General features: G+C 35.7%; 1 protein-coding gene across 3 annotated transcripts in view; it reads left to right on the plus strand.

Moving 5' to 3' along the window:
• HOMER1 (homer scaffold protein 1) overlaps positions 1-20,199 on the plus strand; it is a 131,380-nt gene that overhangs the window by 102,576 nt on the left and 8,605 nt on the right. For all 3 annotated transcript variants that reach the window (XM_060009244.1, XM_060009246.1, XM_060009245.1), the window contains exons 7-8: positions 1,335-1,445; positions 2,063-2,143. In XM_060009244.1, coding sequence (XP_059865227.1) covers positions 1,335-1,445; positions 2,063-2,143 — 192 coding nt within the window. The remainder of the gene's footprint in view (positions 1-1,334; positions 1,446-2,062; positions 2,144-20,199) is intronic.

The following is a 20,199-nucleotide window of genomic DNA, read 5'->3' on the forward strand; positions in this document are numbered from 1 at the left end:
AGATGGATATTAGCAGTTTGCAGAAGAGATAAAAATAGACAAAGGATATAATTAGGTCCACTGGCAGGTCATTGTTTTTGTTTACACCTGGATGATAAGGGTCTGCACAAGGCTATTAGAGCATGAATAGAAAGCAAGAAAGTGATATGAGAGGTAGAGTGACAGAATATGGAGGTTAATTCAATACTTGGAAAATGTGAGGGAGAGAGATTTGCTGTTTCCTTAGTAGTCTACAATTTATTATATTCTAGTCAATCAAAATGTATGAGATCCTGACATGTGTAGAGAGCTTTGATAAGGTGTGTGTGTGTTTATGTTGACTTCTGTCTATTTTGACTGTTTTTGGATGGTATAACTTTTAGGGATAATGCCGTTCTCTGTTCTCTCAAAAAATAGCAAGTGCACATTAGAAGTTATGTTGCTCTCTGGACCCTCAGTAAATTTGTATTGAGTAGAGAACTGTTCCCTTTTGCTCTAAGAACAAATTGATGTGAAGATATTCTAGTATCAAATGATTTAAGTTGTATTTTAAGCATATCTTTTCTTCCAGATTCCTTTACATTTTAGAAATGTCTTTGAAAAATTTTTCACTTCTGCAAGGCCAGTTTTCAGAACCCATATTTAATTTGAAGGCTACAGATGGAGGGCAGATGGCTGATTTTGAATTTGTTTTCAGAAGAAATTTTTAAAGAAGACTTTTGTTACAGGGGTTCTCTACTGTCATTAATCACTTAATTTAAGTTTTCTTAACCTTTTCATGACCAAGTCTAATTATTTCCTTTGTTCTTTATCCTTAGTCCTAAATTGATTTTATTTTTAATTTTTAAATTTTATTTATATATTTTTGGCTGCGTTGGGTCTTCGTTGCTGCATGCAGGCTTCCTCTAGTTGCAGCAAGTGGGGGCTACTCTTCGTTGTGGTGCGCGGGCCTCTCATCGTGGTGGCTTCTCTTGTTGCGGAGCATGGGTTCTAGGTGCACGGGCTTCAGTAGTTTCAGCACACAGGCTCAGTAGTTGTGGCTCTCGGGCTCTAGAGTGCAGGCTCAGTAGTTGTGGCACAGGGGTTAGTTGCTCCATGGCATGTGGGATCTTCCCGGACCAGAGGTGAAACCTGTGTCCCCTGCATTGACAGGCGGATTCTTAACCACTGTGCCACCAGGGAAGTCCCCTAAATTGATATTTTTAACAAATCAATTCTATTCATCCTACCCTGTCAATATTTCTCAAAATTAATTTTGATATATTGACTCAAAATTCATTAGTCATTATATGTCTTCAGCAAGAAATCCTTTGAAATTGTCGTGTAATTTAATCTGTGTTCTCATTTAATTTTAGGTTACTGAGCTTGAATGTGTTAGTAGTCAAGCAAATGCGGTGCATACCCATAAGACAGAATTAAATCAGACAATACAAGAATTGGAAGAGACGCTGAAAGTGAAGGAAGAGGTATTTGCTACTTCTCACTTGTCTGTAATCTCACTAAAATATGTGTACAAACATTACAGTCTATGTCAGATTTAAAGGTACTTTATGCAGTTAGGTCAGGTTGTGGGGTGTTTTTAGGATGAAATTTTTCTTGAGTGATATTAAGCTTGTTCATATTTTTCCCATCCCTGTGTCTGTTATGAACTACAGTGAGGCAGTCAGACTGAGATACTGCCTCTTGACTTCTGTAATGAGAGTTGCATTCATACGATCAACAGAAAACCATTAGAAGTTAAATGAATTTTACAAGCTGTTCTTTGTCTAGTTTCCAGTCAAAAGATTTAATATCCCAGGAAAGAATTATATCCACAAAGCTTGAAGCAACCTTAAAATGTTCAGACTGCTGTTTCTAAGCAGTGCTGTACCAAAGCAACCAAGCTGATTTGTTGCTTAAGATTATGCTGTACTAGACAACATACCCATAAAGATGAATTTACCCCTTGAAATCAGTATAAAGGAGTGTTTTTTAAGTCATCTTTTTTCTAAGGACTGGGACAATAATTTCAGGGAAAAATAAGGCCTTCTCTCTCCTTGATATAGTTAAAATATTGTTAAAGACATTGCTCTACTTTCTCTAGGAAATAGAAAGATTAAAACAAGAAATTGATAATGCCAGAGAACTACAAGAACAGAGGGACTCTTTGACTCAGAAACTACAGGTGAGCTATAATAAAATTTTTTATTCATTTCTGCATAAGTGAGAGTCATCAATCATTCTTTCACTTAGTAATGACTTTTTTTCTGCAACTCCGTTTTATAGGTTATTGGTCACTTTTCTTTTCCAGGACTTCTGATTCATGCCTGATCATTGATTTTTCAAAAATTACTTGATAACTTCATCTACATAGCTTATCATCATAGATGGTCATTTTATAAATTGTCATTAGTAAATTATTTTAGAAATGTCTACTTTTTAACATAAAAAGTACTCTGAACTTAAAGAAAATTTCTCAAATGGATTATATTCAGTTTTGGAATTCTCGTTTTTTTTTTCACTCTGAACTAATGTATGAATTACAGCAATAGTTGTGCCCTAATGGAAATCAAGGTAGTGTTCTTTTTGTTTCCTTGCCCTAATTTTACTCACTTTTCTCTGCATAAATATTATGCTTCCTGACTCTAATTCACATATACATATCCTTTTCAGTGGTAATCAGCCTTGGTTGGGGAAGATTTCTCAAAATTACAACCCAAATCTCCTGCTGCCAGCTCAGGCACTTTTCTTATACCCCATGACCTCAAGAAGGGTCAGGACCACTTCAGGGTTTGGAGTAGTTATAAATGTGTGTATGAAGTGATGAATTTGGGACAAAGGGTGATAAATGGGACCTGGAAGCCTAGGATTGGAAAGAGTACCTAGATTATTATAAGAATGACCAACATTTATTGAGTGCTTATTATGTACCAGATACTGTGCTTTACTTATATTATGCATTTAATCCATAGAACAGTCATATGAGGAAACTAAGGCTTGGATAAGTTAACTTGTCCAACCTACATTTAAATGAGCGCAAATTCTGTAACAGAGACCCTTCATAAAACAGTTTCTTTATATGAAATGAGATATTTCCTTCTTTCTCTCCCATCACTGACTTTCAGCAGTCTGGGAAAAATGAAGTTGCTTGTTTTGGTCTGCCCTATTAAACAGTGTTCCTATATTTAACCATTTGTGTAGATTAGTGGTTCTCAGCTAGGGGTAGTTTTGTGCCCCAGGGGACGTTCAGCAATGCATGGAGACATTTTTGATTTTCGCAGCTAGGGTAGTGGAATTGATATTTAGTAAATTGAAGCCAAGGTTGCTACTGAACGTTGAATTATCCAGCCCAAAATTTCAAGAGTGCCAAAGTTGAGAAAATCTTGGTGTAGAATTAAAATATGAAGCATGTAATCAGGGCTGGAAGAAATGGGGGAAATGCAGGCTAGTTTTGTCTTTTGTTTTGGTTTGGCTCCCATTGTTTAATTACTTGCTTTGATACAGGCAGTTGCTAAGCACTTACATATATTAGCTCTAACTCTCACAGTAACAGGTGTGGTATCCCCATTTTCAAAGAGAAGGCAGCAGTTTAGAGGTGTTAACAAGTTTAATTAAAGCACTTAGAAAGTAGTGAAACCTAGATTTGTTTTGATTCTAAAATCTCTGTTCTTTCTGCATTACCACACTGTTTCAGCAGCCAAGCATCCAAGCCATCCCTAACAATTCTTGGGAAATTTTTTTTCAGTTATGTATACATTTACATTGTCCCAGAGAAACCAAGAAGTGATTTATTCATATCAAACTTCTAAATGTATTTCATCATTGATTGAGCAGTAATTGAATCTTACAGCTGGCACCTAGAATTGTGACTGTCAATTCTTACCTGCTCTTTCACTGAATATCAAAAATACTTATCAAAACAGCCTACCTGGAATAGGACAGGGAAACTTTCAGAAAACCTAAGGGTGAATTCTAAAAGGCCAAGCCACAGAAATAACCTGTATTTTTTCCAACTTGAAGAAAGTTCCTCCTTTATAGCCTGGCCCCTCCTACCTAAAGATCTGCTTGTCAAAAGTTCCAACACTCTTGAACCTCCATTCATAAATTCAGTCCAAAAAATTGGGATCATTAAATATTTGGAATGGTAGAGGAACTTTGAAATTGCAGTGCATGGATTTGGATTGTAGGTATGGATATGGATAAAAAATTTGTAGTTATGGGTAAATTAAAAATAGTATGATATGATTTTTCTAATTTGCAAGTGTTTTTTTCCTCAAATGTCAATGTGACATATGCTCATTGTAAAAAATTTAGAAAAATGTAATTTAGCAGGGAAAGAAACCCCATAATCCCATCATCCTAAGGCAAAGTGTTTAGAATTTTCTTCCCCCAATGTTTCTTTGGATAACTTTTTCTTTATGTGAGACATATAGATACCAATTTGTTGTCTTACTTTCCTAACAACATTTTGTCATAAGCTGCATATGTTATATGGCTGTATAGTGTTCTCCTATATAGATATACCATAATTTTCTTCCAACATTCTTACAGGGATGGTTATTTGTTTCCAATGTTAGCTATAGTAAATAATGTCATAATGAATCTTTTTACATAATCCTTTCTCATTATTTCTTTAAGATGAGCTTTTTAAGAAGAATTACTAGTTGTAAACGTTTTTAAATAACTTATGCTGAGAAATTGATGTCAGGAACAGCAGGATACCCTCTGGATACTGGTCTCCTGCCATCTTTGCTGTCTGATAAGGAACAAAGGAGTAGTTTACTATTTTTTTAGTATTATCATTTTTTGATTACGAATTTTCCATATGCTTATTGTCATCTTTCTGTATCTTGAAGGCACCAAGTACATTTTCACCTTAGAGTACCTGGCGTATCCTTGCCTGGAGGTCTGAGCCCCAAGATCTTCAAATGCGCTGGTTTCTAATGTAATTTACATCTTGGTTCACATGTTAATTTCTCTGATTTCCCAATTTAAGCACTACTTTGCAGGCCGCCACGCCCCCTCCCCCAGTACTCTTTATAATATTAACCATGTCTTATTTTCCTTGTAGCAGTCATCACCATATGAAATGATCTTGGTTTTTTTTAATTTTTAAAATATTTATTTATTTATGGCTGCCTCGGGTCGTATTTTTGGCATGCAGGATCTTTCATTGCAGCATGTGGGCTTCTATGTAGTTGTGGTGCGCGGGCTCCAGAGTGCGCAGGCTCCAGAGTGCGCAGGCTCAGTAGTTGCAGTGTATGGACTCCAGAGTGCGTGGGCTCTGTAGTTGTGGCACGTGGCTCTCTAGTTGTGGTGCACAGGCTCAGTAGTTGCAGCATGTGGGATCTTAGTTTCCTAACCAGGGATCGAACCTGCATCCCCTGCATTGGAAGGAGGATTCTCAACCACCAGGGAAGTCCCAATGATCTTGTTTTTTTAATTTATTTTTAAACTTTTTATTTTGAAGAAATTTCACACTTACAGAAAAGTTGCATGAATAAGACAAAGATTTTTCATGTACCTTTCACCCACATCCCCCAGATGTTAACATCTTTGCCATATTTGTTTCGTTTTATCATTATGGAACTCTCTCTGTATATATTCATATTTTTTTCTAAATGTTTGAGAATAACTTCCAAATATGCCATCCCTTTGCCTCTAAACACTTTAATATATATTCTTTTTTTTCATATTTAATTTTTAAATTAATTTTATTGGAGTATAGTTGATTTACAATGTTGTGTTAGTTTCTGCTGTACAGCAGAGTGAGTCAGTTATAATATACATATCCACTCTTTTTTAGATTATTTTCCCATATAGGTCATGACAGAGTACTGAGTAGAGTTCCATGTGTTATACAGTAGGCTCTTATTATCTGTTTTATAGAGAGTAGTGTGTATATGTCAATCCCAGCCTCCCAATTTATTGCCCCCCTTTCCCCTTTGGTAACCATAAGTTTGTTTTCCACATCTGTGACTCTATTTCTGTTTTGTAAATAAGTTCATTTGTACCATTTTTTTAGATTCCACGTATAAGCGATATCATATGATATTTGTCTTTCTCTGTCTGACTTCACTCAGTATGACAATCTCTTCAATGTTTTTTCTAAGAGTAGGACAGTCTCTTAGATTACCATCAAAATCAAGAAATTATCTAAAGACTTTATTCAAATTCCCATAATTGTCCTAATAATCCTCTTTATAACAAAATTTTAAAAATTGTTTTTCTGGTCCAGGCTTCATTCCAGGATCACAAGTTGTATTTAGTTGTCATGTCTATTTATTTTGTTGTTTAAATTGTCCCAGATTTGGCAAGTGGGAACCTTTTTAATCCTGCTTCTGTGTCCTTTGGATGTGACCCTATCATTTAAAGAACTTCATGTTTTAGCTCAACTAGATATTCCTAGTTGTATTTATCAGCTTCAGCCTTGAAATTAGCTATTTCTTCAAAGAAAAATTTCTTTTAGCAAAGTTTGGCGTTTAGAAACCAAGTTCTGGGCACAAGATATACCTTTTGCTATTGAGATGTCATTGTTTCTAGGCCCTATTAATGATCAGAGCTAGAAGTACACACATAGCACATTATGTCCATTACAATAGCTATATCGAAAAAAAACAAACCTGAAATCATACTCATACCTCCTGCTGCAGTCCAGTACTATGGAGTTCATTTTAGCCTTCCCCATTTTCCTGTTAGTAACTCCTTTCCCCAATATTGTTATAAAGCAGAAACTAACACACCATTGTGAAGCAATTATACTCCAATAAAGATGTTAAATAAATAAAACACACAAAAAAGAAACCACAATATGTTTATTTGCTTGCTTAGTCCTTGAAAGCACAGAAAGTAGTTTCTAATTCATACCACTGCCAAAACAACAACAACAACAAAACCCTACTAACTAGAGATCAGTATTCTTTTTGTCCTTAGCCTGTGTTCAAAAGTTAGGTTAGTTCTTCCACTCCCCCTTTTCAATTGGTTAGTTATTCATTTGAAACACATTTATGTTCATTTGTATCTTATTATATTCCATTTTAGTTTTTTCTTCCCCATTCTTTATTTTGTATTTGTATGCATTTACAGAGCATATGAAACAATTAACATGGTTCTAAAAGTCAGAACTATTCAGGAAGATATCTTCAGGGACACGTCATCCTGTCCAATCCAGTCTACCCCCATTCTTGCCCCCCATTCCCGGCTGCCCCCTGTGGTAACCAATCTCATTAGTTTCTGGGTTATCCTTTCTGTGTTTCTTTTTACACAAATGAACAGATATGTCTCTTTCTTAATTTCCTCCCCTTTTTTTCCTATACAAATGGTAACATACTCTAGATTACTCTTCCGCACTTTGCTTTTTTTTAATCTAAGGTATGTCCTGGAAATCACTCTATGTCCTGTCAGTTCATAGAGAGAGACCTTGTTCATTCTTTTTTTTTTTTTAGCTGTATAGTACTTCATTTGCATGTGTGATAGTTTTTAAAACCACACTCCTTTATGTGGGTATTTAGGTTGTTTCCAGTATTTTGCAGCAGTACTACAATGAGTAACCTTATGCATAGGTGTTTTGTTATTGTTGGAGGTGTATCTACAGGGTGAACTCTTTGGAGTGAGATTTCTAAGTGAGAACATCATGTAGTCAAATTCCTCTCCATGATGGGTTGTGCTAGTTTTCCCTTGTATCATCAGTGTGAGAGAATGCCTGTTTCTCCACAGCCTCACCAACAAAATGTGTTCTAGTACTTTTTTAACTTGTGGCAATGTATGATAGGTGGGAAATGATAGTTTTAATTTGTGTATCCCATATTATGAGTGAGATTAAACATCTTTCATAAGCTTAAAGGCCATTTCGGTATCTTTTTGTACCTATATAGATTGTGTATTCTTGTCTTTGCCCTTTTTTGATCCTTCTTCCACAAAATTTGAAGAGTTCTTTATGTATCTGCAATTATATGTTACACGTATTTTCTCCCAGTTTGTAAAAGTTTTTGACTTTGTGTAAGATGGTGGTGTTGTTTTATGTAGTAGTTAAATATACACCATTCTTTTCTTTCATTGCTCTAGCTGTCAATCATAGTTAGATAGCTCTTTTCCAAACTCAAATCATATGGGAATCCATCCATATTTACCTTTAGTACTTCTGTGGTTTCATTTTTTACATTTAGATCTCTGAGTCATTTGGGGTTTGTCCTTCTGTGTGTGGTGTGAGATATGGATCTAACTTTATCTTTTTCCAAATGTCTATCTACTTATCAGTACCATTTATTTAAAACTTTATCCTTTTTTTCCAGAGATTTTAAATATTCAATTTCCATGTGTGTTCTGGTGTATATCTGGACTTCCTATGCTATTCTACTAGTCACTCTTATGTATTCCTAGTACCACACTTCTTTAATTGTAGAGGCTTTACAGTATGTTTTAATATCTGATAAGGCCAATCAGTCCTCATAGCCTTCCTTTTTCATTGTTTTTTAATATATTCTTACATGTTTATTTTTCCATACAAATTTTAGTATTAACGTTAGTACCAATTTTAGTGTCAATGAAAACTTTAGCTCTATAAAAAATTTCATTGGGATTGCTTAAAATTTATAATGCTAGTTTAGCAGAAGTGTGGTTTCCATCCTATCCAAGAACAAGGGATGTCTTCTTATTTGTCCACATCTACTTCTGTGTTTTTCAGGAGCATTTTAGGGTTTTCATGCTGTGAATTTGTCATGTTTCTTGTTTATTTGTAAATATTTAATCTTCTTTTCTTCTATTGACAATGGAGTTTTCTCTACCATCGTATCTTTTAATTGATTATTGTTTATATATTGGGTCGGCCAAAAAGTTCATTCAGGTTTTTCCGTAAGATGTTACGGAAAACCGGAATGAGCTTTTTGGCCATCCCAATATATGAAAGCTGTTGAATTCTGTTTGCTAATTTTATATCCCTCTACCTTACTAAATTATTTCATTGTTTGAACTAGTTTTGTCATTTATTCCATTTATTCTCTAAGATTTCCTAGGTATAATAACATATATTCTGCAAATAGAAATAATTTTACTTCTTTTCTTCTAGTTCTTATGCCTCTATTGATTTTTCCTGTTGAATTACACCTGTTAAAAATACAGCTACAGAGGTGGAGTCAAGATGGCCTACTAGAAGGACGCAGAATTTGCGTCTCCTCACAACTAGGTCACCTACCAGGCACCAGTGGGGGACCACGGACACCTAAGGGGACGGGAGGAACCCCCAGCGACCGGCTTGCAGGATCTCGGTTCCCAGGCCGTAGGTCGGGCCCAAACTCCTGTGGTGGGAGCTCCAAGTCCAAACTGCTGGACTAACAGAGAACCTCAGACCCCAGGGAATATCAGTTGGAGTGAGGCCTCGCGCAGGTCCGCATCTCAGCACCAAGTTCCGGCTCTTTCCAACTGACTGCAAACTCCAATGCTGGACATCTCAGACCAAACAACCAGTAAGACAGGAATACAGCACCACCCATCAAAAAAAAAAAACAAAAATGAAACGACAAAAAAAAATGTTACAGATGAAGGAGCAAGGTAAAAAACTACAAGACCAAATAAATGAAGACAAAATAGGTGACCTCCCTGAAAAAGAATTCAGAGTAATGATAGTAAAGATGATCCAAACTCTTGGAAACAGTATGGAAAAAATACAAGAAACACTTAACAAGGATCTAGAAGAACTAAAGAGCAAACAGACAGTGATGAACAACACAATAGGGAAATTAAAAATACTCTGGAAAGAATCAATAACAGAATAACTAGGCAGAAGAACAGATAAGTGAGCTAGAAGATAAAATGGTGGAAATAACTGCCAGGGAGCAGAATAAAGAAAAAAGAATGAAAAGAATTGAGGACAGTCTCAGAGACCTCTGGGACAACATTAAACACACCAACATTCGAATTATAGGGGTCCCAGAAGAAGAAGAGAAAAAGAAAGGGTCTGGGAAAATATTTGAAGAGATTATAGTAGAAAACTTTCCTAACGTGGGAAAGGAAATAGTCAATCAAATCGAGGAAACACAGAGAGTACCATGCAGGATAAATGCAAAGAGAAACACACCGAGACACATATTAATCAAACTATCAAAAATTAAATACAAAGAAAAAATATTAAAAGCAGCAAGGGAAAAACAACAAATAACATACAAGGGAATCCCCATAAGGTTAACAGCTGATCTTTCAGCAGAAACTCTGCAAGCCAGAAGGGAGTGGCAGGACATATTTAAAGTGATGAAGGGGAAAAACTTACAGCCAAGATTACTCTACCCAGCAAGGATCTCATTCAGATTCGATGGAGAAATTAAAACCTTTACAGACAAGCAAAAGCTAAGAGAATTCAGCACCACCAAACCAGCCTTACAACGAATGCTAAAGGAACTTCTCTAGGCAGGAAACACAAGAGAAGGAAAAGACCAACAATAACAAACCCCCAAAATTAAGAAAATGGTAATAGGAACATACATATCGATAACTGCATTAAATGTAAATGGATTAAATGCTCCAACCAAAAGACATAGACTGGCTGAATGGATACAAAAACAGGACCCATACTTATGCTGTCTACAAGAGACCCACTTCAGACCTAGGGATACATACAGACTGAAAGTGAGGGCATGGAAAAAGGTATTCCATGCATATGGAAATCAGAAGAAAGCTGGAGTAGCAATTCTCATATCAGAGAAAATAGACTTTAAAATAAAGACTATTACAGGAGACAAAGAAGGACACTACATAATGCTCAAGGGATCAATCCAAGAAGAAGATATAACAACTGTAAATATTTATGCACCCAATATAGGAGCACCTCAATACATAAGGCAAATGCTAACAGCCATAAAAGGGAAAATCGACAGTAACACAATCATAGTAGGGGACTTTAACACCCCAGTTTCACCAATGGACAAATCATCCAAAATGAAAATAAATAATGAAACACAAGCTTTGAATGACACATGAAACGAGGTAGGACATTCCATCCCAAAACAACAGAATACACTTTCTTCTCAAGGGCTTATGGAACATTCTCCAGGATAGATCATATCTTGGGTCACAATTCAAGCCTTGGTAAATTTAAGAAAATTGAAATCGTGTCAAGTATCTTTTCTGACCAAAACGCTATGAGACTAGATATCAATTACAGGAAAAAAATCTGTAAAAAATACAAACACATAAAGGCTAAACAATACACTGCTTAATAACCAAGCGATGACTGAGGAAATCAAAAAATTCCTAGAAAGAAATGACAATGAAAACACGACGACCCAAAACCTATGGGATGCAGCAAAAGCAGTTCTAAGAGGGAAGTTTATAGCAATACAATCCTACCTCACTAAACAAGAAACATCTCAAATAAACAACCTAACCTTACACCTAAAGCAATTAGAGAAAGAACAAAAAAATCCCAAAGTTAGGAGAAGGAAAGAAATCATAAAGATGAGATCAGAAATAAATGAAAAAGAAATGAAGGAAACGATAGCAAAGATCAATAAAACTAAAAGCTGGTTCCTTGAGAAGATAAACAAAATAGATAAACCATTAGCCAGACTCATCAAGAAAGAAAGGGAGAAGACTCATCAATAGAATTAGAAATGGAAAAGGAGAAGTAACAACTGACATTGCAGAAAAAGAAAGGATCGTGAGAGATTATTACAAGCAACTGTATGCCAATAAAATGGACAACCTGGAAGAAATGGAAGAAATTCTTAGAAACGCACAACCTTCGGAGACTAAACCAGGAAGAAATAGAAAATATAAACAGACCAATCACAAGCACTGAAATTGAAACTGTCATTAAAAATCTTCCAACAAAAGCACAGGACCAGATGGCTTCACAGGCGAATTCTATCAAACATTTAGAGAAGAGCTAACACTTATCCTTCTCAAACTCTTCCAAAATATATCAGAGGAAGGAACACTCCCAAACTCATTCTCTACGAGGCCACTATCACCCTGATACCAAAACCAGACAAAGATGTCACAAAGAAAGAAAACTGCAGGCCTATATCACTGACGAACATAGATGCAGAAATCCTCAACAAAATACTAGCAAACAGAATCCAACAGTACATTAAAAGGATCATACACCACGATCAAGTGGGGTTTATCCCAGGAACACAAGGATTCTTCAATATACGCTAATCAATCAATGTGATACACCATATTAACAAATTGAAGGATAAAAACCATATGATCATCTCAATAGATGCAGAAAAAGCTTTTGACAAAATTCAACACCCATTTATGATAAAAACTCTCCAGAAAGTAGGCATAGAGGGAACCTACCTCAATATAATAAAGGCTATATATGACAAACCCATAGCCAGCATCATTCTCAGTGGTGAAAAACTGAAACCATTTCCACTAAGTTTAGGAACAGGACAAGGTTGTCCACACTCACCACTCTTATTCAACACAGTTTTGGAAGTTTTAGCCACAGCAATCAGCGAAGAAAAAGAAATAAAAGGAATCCAAATCAGAAAAGAAGAAGTAAAGCTGTCAGTGTTTGCAGATGACATGATACTATACATAGAGAATCCTAAGATGCTACCAGAAAACTACTAGAGCTAATCAATGAATTTGGTAAAGTAGCAGGATACAAAATTAATGCACAGAAATCTCTTGCATTCCTATACACTAATGATGAAAAATCTGAAAGTGAAATTAAGGAAACACTCCTATTTACCTTTGCAACAAAGAGAATAAAATACCTAGGAATAAAGCTACCTAAGGAGACAAAAGACCTGTATGCAGAAAACTTATTATAAGACACTGATGAAAGAAATTAAAGATGATACAAACAGGTGGAGAGATATAGTATGTTCTTGGATTGGAAGAATCAACATTGTGAAAATGACTATACTACCCAAAGCAATCTACAGATTCAATGCAATCCCTGTCAAGCTACCACTGGCACTTTTCCCAGAACTAGAACAAAAAATTTCACAATTTGTATGGAAACACAAAAAACCCTGAATAGCCAAAGCAATCTTGAGAACGAAAAATGGAGCTGGAGGAATCAGGTTCCCTGACTTCAGACTATACTACAAAGCTATAGTAACCAAGACAGTGTGGTACTGACACAGAAACAGAAATATAGATCAATGCAACAGGATAGAAAGCCCAGAGATAAACCCACACACATATGGTCACCTTATCTTTGATAAAGGAGGCAACAGTGTACAGTGGAGAAAAGGCAGCCTCTTCAATAAGTGGTGCTGGGAAAACTGGACAGCTACATGTAAAAGAATGAAATTAGAACACCCCCTAACACCATACACAAAAATAAACTCAAAATGGATTGAAGACCTAAATGTAAGGCCAGACAATATCAAACTCTTAGAGGAAAACATAGGCAGAGCATTCTATGAGATAAATCACAGCAAGATCCTTTTTGACCCACCTCCTAGAGAAATGGAAATAAAAGCAAAAATAAACAAATGGGACCTAATGAAACTTAAAAGCTTTTGCACAGCAAAGGAAACCATAAACCATAACCATAAACCACAAACCATAAAGGTGAAAAAACAACCCTCAGAATGGGAGAAAATATTTGCAAATGAAGCAACTGACAAAGGATTAATCTCCAAAATTTACAAGCAGCTCATGCAGCTCAATATTAAAAAAACAAACAACCCAATCCAAAAATGGGCAGAACATCTAAATAGACATTTCTTCAAAAAAGATATACAGATTGCCAACAGACATGTGAAAGAATGCTAAAGATCATTAATCATTAGAGAAATGCAAATCCAAACTACAATGAGATATCATCTCACACTGGTCAGAATGGCCATCATCAAAATATCTAGAAACAATAAATGCTGGTGAGGGTGTGGAGAAAAGGGAACCCTCTTGCACTGTTGGTGGGAATGTAAATTGATACAGCCACTATGGAGAACAGTATGGATGTTCCTTAAAATACTAAAAATAGAAGTACCATACAACCCAGCAGTTCCACTACTGGGCATATACCCTGAGAAAACCATAATTCAGAAAGAGTCATGTACCAAAAGGTTCATTGCAGCTCTATTTACAATAGCCAGGACATGGAAGCAACCGAAGTGTCCATCAACAGATGAATGGATAAAGAAGATGTGGCACATATCTACAATGGAATATTACTCAGCCATAAAAAGGAACAAAACTGAGTTATTTGTAGTGAGGTGGATGGACCTAGAGCCTGTCATACAGAGTGAAGTAAGTCAGAGAAAAACAAATACCATATGCTAACACATATATATGGAATCTAAAATTTAAAAACTGGTCATGAAGAACCTAGGGGCAAGATGGGAATAAAGATGCAGACCTGCCAGAGAATGGACTTGAGGATATGGGGAGGGGGAAGGGTAAGCTGGGACAAAGTGAGAGAGTGGCATGGACATATATACACTACCAAACGTAAAATAGATAGCTAGTGGGAAGCAGCCGCATAGCACAGGGAGATCAGCTAGGTGCTTTGTGACCACCTAGAGGGGTGGGATAGGGAGGGTGGGAGGGAGGTAGATGCAAGAGGGAAGAGATATGGGGACATATGTATATGTATAACTGACTTACTTTGTTATAAAGCAGAAACTAACACACCATTGTGAAGCAGTTATACTCCAATAAAGATGTTAAAAAAAGAAAAAAAACCTAAATGTAAGGCTAGGCACTTTAAAACTATTAGAGGAAAGCATAGGCAGAACACTGTATGACATAAATTACATCAAGATCCTTTTTGACCCACCTCCTAGACAAATGGAAATAAAAACAAAAATAAAAAATGGGACCTAATGAAAGAAAAGCTTTTACACAGCAACAGAAACCATAAACAAGAGAAAAAGACAACTCTCAGAATGGGAGAAAATATTTGCAAGCGAAGCAATGATAAAGGATTAATCTCCAAAATATATAAGCAGCTCATGACCTCAATATCAGAAAAACAAACAACCCAATCCAAAAATGGGCAGAAGACCTAAACAGACATTTCTCCAAAGAAGATACACAGATTGCCAACAAACAGGTGAAAAGATGCTCAACATCAGTAATCATTAGAGAAAATCAAAACTACAATGAGGTATCATCTCACACCAGTTAGAACGGCCATCATCAAAAAATCTACAAACAATAAATGCTGAAGAGGGTGTGGAGAAAAGGGAACCCTCTTGCACTGTTGGTGGGAATGTAAATTGATACAGCCACTATGGAGAACAGGATGGAGGTTCCTTAAAAAACTAAAAATAGAACTACAGTACAATCCAGCAATCCCACTACTGGGCAGGTACCCTGAGGAAACCATAATTCAAAAAGAGTCATGTACCACAATGTTCAGTGTAGCACTATTTACAATAGCCAGTACATGGAAACAGCCTAAGTATCCACCGACAGATGAATGGATAAAGAAGATGTGGCACATATATACAATGGAATATTACTAAGCCATAAAAAGAAATCGAAATTGAGTTATTGGTAGTGAGGTGGTTGGACCTAGAGTCTGTCATAGAGTGAAGTACGTCAGAGAAAAACAAATACTGTATGCTAACATATATATATGGAATCTGAAAAGAAATGGTTCTGATGAACCTAGGGGCAGGACAGGAATAAAGACACAGACATAGAGAATGGACTCGACACCGGGAGGGGGAAGGTTAAGCTGGGACGAACTGAGAGAGTGGCATGGACATATATACACTACCAAATATAAAATAGATAGCTAGTGGCAAGCAGCTGCATAGCACAGGGAAATCAGCTCTGTGCTTTGTGACCACCTAGAGGGATGGGATAGGGAGGGTGGGAGGGAGGGAGACTCAAGTGGGAGGGGATATGGGGATATACGTATGCATATAGCTGATTCACTTTGTTTTACAGCAGAAACTAACACTACACTGTGAAGCAATTATACTCCAATAAAGAGGTTAAAAAAAAAAAAAAGGTCTCATGCACTGAGGAGTAAACAAACCAAAAATACAGGTACAGTGTTAAACAATAGTGGAGGTGACAGACTTCTCTTGTTCCTGATCTTTGTGGAAATGCCTCTAATATTTTTCCATTAATTGAAATGCTGGCTTTACCACTAAAATATAGGTATCTTACCATATTATGAGAGTGGCTAATTCCTATTTTCTTGAGTGTTTTTACCACAAATGAGTGAACTTTGTTAATAGCTTTTTTAGTATCTATCTAGATAATCATAGTTTTTATCCACAGATCCATTGATATGGTTTATTAATGGATTTTCTAAAACTGAACCACATTTGCATTCCTAGAATAAATACCACTTAGCTGTGGTGTATCATTTTATTAATGTGGTACCAGATTTTTGTTTCCTATTATTGACAGTTTTTACATGATATTCATTTGTAATATTGGTCTGTAACTTTCTTCCATTTTCAGGTGGGGGCTGAATTTATAAGATTTAGGTATCAAGGCTATACTAGCTTCATAAGATAATTTGGACGATTTTGTTTATTTTCTATGCTCTGGAATAACTTATGTCATATTGGAACTGTCTGGTCTTTGAAAGTTTAATAGAACTTCCCCTTGAAACCATCTGGGCCTGGTGCTTTTTATGGAGTAATTCCATGATTACTCTCTATTTCTTCTGCAGGTATTGGACTGTTTAAGCTTTACATCTGGGTTTTCAAATATTCAGTGGGAACTCTTATAATTTCTTATTTTATATAGGTTTTTTCTTTCTTAAGTAATGATATGTCTATTTTAAGCTTTTTGCGAAAGGAGATTTTGACTTATTAATTAGTGTTACTCTTTCTGTCCTCTACCTAATGAATTTTTACTTTTATCTTTATTTCTGCCTTTTGTTTTGGTTTACTTTTTTATTGTTTTTCTAGCATTTTGAGAAGGGAATTTAATTCCTTTATTTTCATTTTTATTTATTTGTGTTTAAGGCTATAGATTTTTCTCTGGTCATTGCTTTCATGTGTCCCATAGATTCTGACAGTGTTTCCATTATCATTATTTCTTGAAATTCTGTAGTTTTGGTTTTATTTCCCTTTCACGCTAGAAGTGTTTAAAAGAACGTGTTTTAATTTGCTTGTGGAAGGGCCTTTTAGTTTTATGATTTAGTTACTTATTTCTAGTTTTACTGCATTGTGATCACAAGGGTTTGTTTATGTAATGTCTGCTTTGCCTAATTTACCGATTTTTTGTGTAATCTAGCATATGATCAATTTTATGAATGCTCTTTATTGATTTTGTAGTTTAAGACTTCTATATCCTTACCTTTTTTGTTGTTGTTCCTCTTGATCTGTCCTATATTGAGAGTGGAATATTAAAAGCTCTTATCAGTGTACTTTTTTCTATGTCTCCTTAGACCTCCTGTAGTTTCTACTTTATAAAGGTGGCTACTGTGTTTCTTGGTACATAAACATAATTGTTATATCTTCATTGTGTGTTGTCACTTTTAGCATTAAAGGTGTCTTTCTTTGCCACTTTTTCTACCACTATTACAACCCCTGCCTGGTATACCTTTGCCCATATCATAATTTTTGGTCTTTCTAAATGAATTTCCCAGTGGAAGGACCATTTATTTTATGATTAGCTATCCCCAAAGTCCCTTTCTCTTCTTTTTACTCTCAGAAGTATGCCTTTCCAAGGTTGCCTTCTCGAGTGTCCTATATACTGTGAATTCGCTTCTTGTAGGCTGCTCTGGTCTACCAGGACTTTTTGTTTTCCACCAGTATTTTGGCACTTTCAGTGGTCTTTCTCTTTCTTTGGATTATTAGAGTTCAGTCTTAGGCCTTTCATTCTCCTCTTCCTTCTTCTGTGCATTTCCCCACAACCCTGCCTTGCCCTCTGCGAAGAGAATAAGAACTTGAGAAATATCTTTGCTAGAAACTGGTGCTTATATCTCCTAATTATAGGTAACTTGAAGTTTGTATTGTTCTCTTTCTTCTAGTTGAAGTTGTGGAATTCGTGTCATTTTTTTTGTTCTTATTATTGGTTTACACAGTTTGGAAAGATGGTTGAAAGATTTCAGTGCACACAGTGATTTCCTCAGTTACACAGATGTCTGTTCTGTTGACTTCTTTGTTACCAGTATCTTCCTTCTAGAATGCATGCTCCATCAAAACAGGGCTCGTCTTTATTTTCTACTTTATCTTCAGTGCTTAGTATGTAGAAGACACTCAGTAAATAATTGTTGAATAACTTCTTCTTTAACCCATTTTTCTGTTGAATTATTAATACTTGTTTTGATGATTTATGTTGTGTTATATATGAAGGTTAATAATCTAATAGAACAATAATTTATCTTTTAAGAGTTTAAGGTGTGAATCAGATATCAATAAAGACAATTTTTTGTAGCTTTTATTTAGATTAAATGATGCAAGATTTAAATTTATAACCTGACCTGGTCCCATTGATGGTGGTAATAATTGTCTAAATTTTTTTAATCACTGTAGTGTTGTAGACTCCATATCTAACAAATACAGAGCATTTGTATTTATATACTTTCAGTTACTGCCTTTTAAAGCACTCAAAAGGGATTTAGCAAATTCTGGCCTTAGTGCTTTATCTTGGTGCCCCTGGCATATGCTCACATATGGGTAAAGGGGAAGGGGAAATAGTAGCACAAAAATGATAATAAGCAGAAGAATGAGTTGGGAGGGAGAATAAAAGTCAAGAAGAAGGGATGGAACATATAGACAGAAGGTAGAAAACTGGGACATGCCACCAATCAGTTTGCTTCATACTGATCCTGGGTTGTCTGTTCTTCCTCTGGGATCTTATTCTCTGCCTCAGAATAGACCAGCACCAACATCATTGTATTGGATCCCTTTTGTTACGGGCCTAGTGAAATTCCTCCATCAGAGAAATGGCTTAGAGCACAAGACTCCTGGAGAGAACAGCTCAATTTTAATAGCTGAGGGAATTTGGTGTTTTGCTTGCTTCCACTGAAAATGGTTGGATGTTTCATTGATTGGCAAGGAGAACAAGGAAGCCTTTCATTTTTAAGGACGGCTTTAGAGGGCAAACTGGGTGGTGCCTGGTGAAGTGGGTGTTTTCTAGTGAATGACATTTGGTCTATTTTTACAGTTGGAAACATTCTACAGTACTCTTAAGCTTATTGTTTAAGCAGGCAAGAGAGCATGCTGTGCAATCATGAGTGGAATTTTTACATTTGATCCCAGGGTCTGTTTTCTCCCCCATAGTTTAGAGCCTCCATGAACTTGGCTTCTGAATTTATAAATATTTTATTGGTTTCAGAATCTGCTCTCAGTTTACTTATCTTCACCTTGTAGATTATTCAAAGGAAAAAGATTAGAAACATACCTGCTTAACATCTAACTGTAAATACTTTAAGATTAGATTGGAATTCCCTAAATTCTTTCTTTATAAATCATTATAACTGCTTTCTTCCTTTTTTTGTATTTTCCCAGGCTCTTCCGACTCATCTGTGGTGTCTTTTTGCTTGAGCTTTGCTCTTAGTTAAACATGTGAATATTTCTTTGTGTTGAGAAGGCTAAATCAATGGTTACTTTCTTATATGTATTCAAGTCAGTTTTCCAATTATTTTTCTCAAAAGTTTAATTTTGCTGGTATTATAGGACAAATACATTTTGGAAAGAAGTGCTCATAATCCCAACAACCAGAACTGTTTCCCATTTTCTGTGTGTACTTTAATTCCTATTGTTTGTCCTCATGCATACTAATTTTTGCCTCGTTGCAGTGTGCTGCTTCATGTTCTGTTATTTTCATTTAACGTTTACCAGATTGCCTTTCAATAATTTTTTAAAAACAATCTACTGTCCTTCAGATATATAGTAACTTCTAAATAATTTTTAAGTATGCCAGATTTTATTCTGTTTAAAAAGTTAAAAATTTTTTTGTTGTCATGAACTTTTACTTCCCTTTTGTTATTTTTTCTTTCCTTAATCTGTAGTATATTGGAATTGTTAGTTGTATAATTCTCTTATATGTACAGTTATTATATATCTTCACTACAGTTTTTAGCAGGTGAGCTATATTCTCTACCGTATGCATTCATTTGATATTGAGGCGAAACAAAGAATAATTAACATATTCAGAGGATCCTAAAACCTTATTTGAGTCATTTTTCTTCTCTACATCTTTCTCCAAAATTTCCAATAAGGAGAAAAAATTAATTTGTCTCTTTTTCTCTGCCTTCTTTCATCTGAGATTGCTAACAGTTGTGCCAGAGGAAAAGAACATGGGCAGAAATAGAAAAGAGACGCAGATAATCCACAAAATGGGTCTTCATCCGATCTCAGT

The sequence above is a fragment of the Delphinus delphis genome, chromosome 3 (genome assembly GCF_949987515.2).
Source record: "Delphinus delphis chromosome 3, mDelDel1.2, whole genome shotgun sequence".
NCBI classification, from domain to species: Eukaryota; Metazoa; Chordata; class Mammalia; order Artiodactyla; family Delphinidae; genus Delphinus; species Delphinus delphis.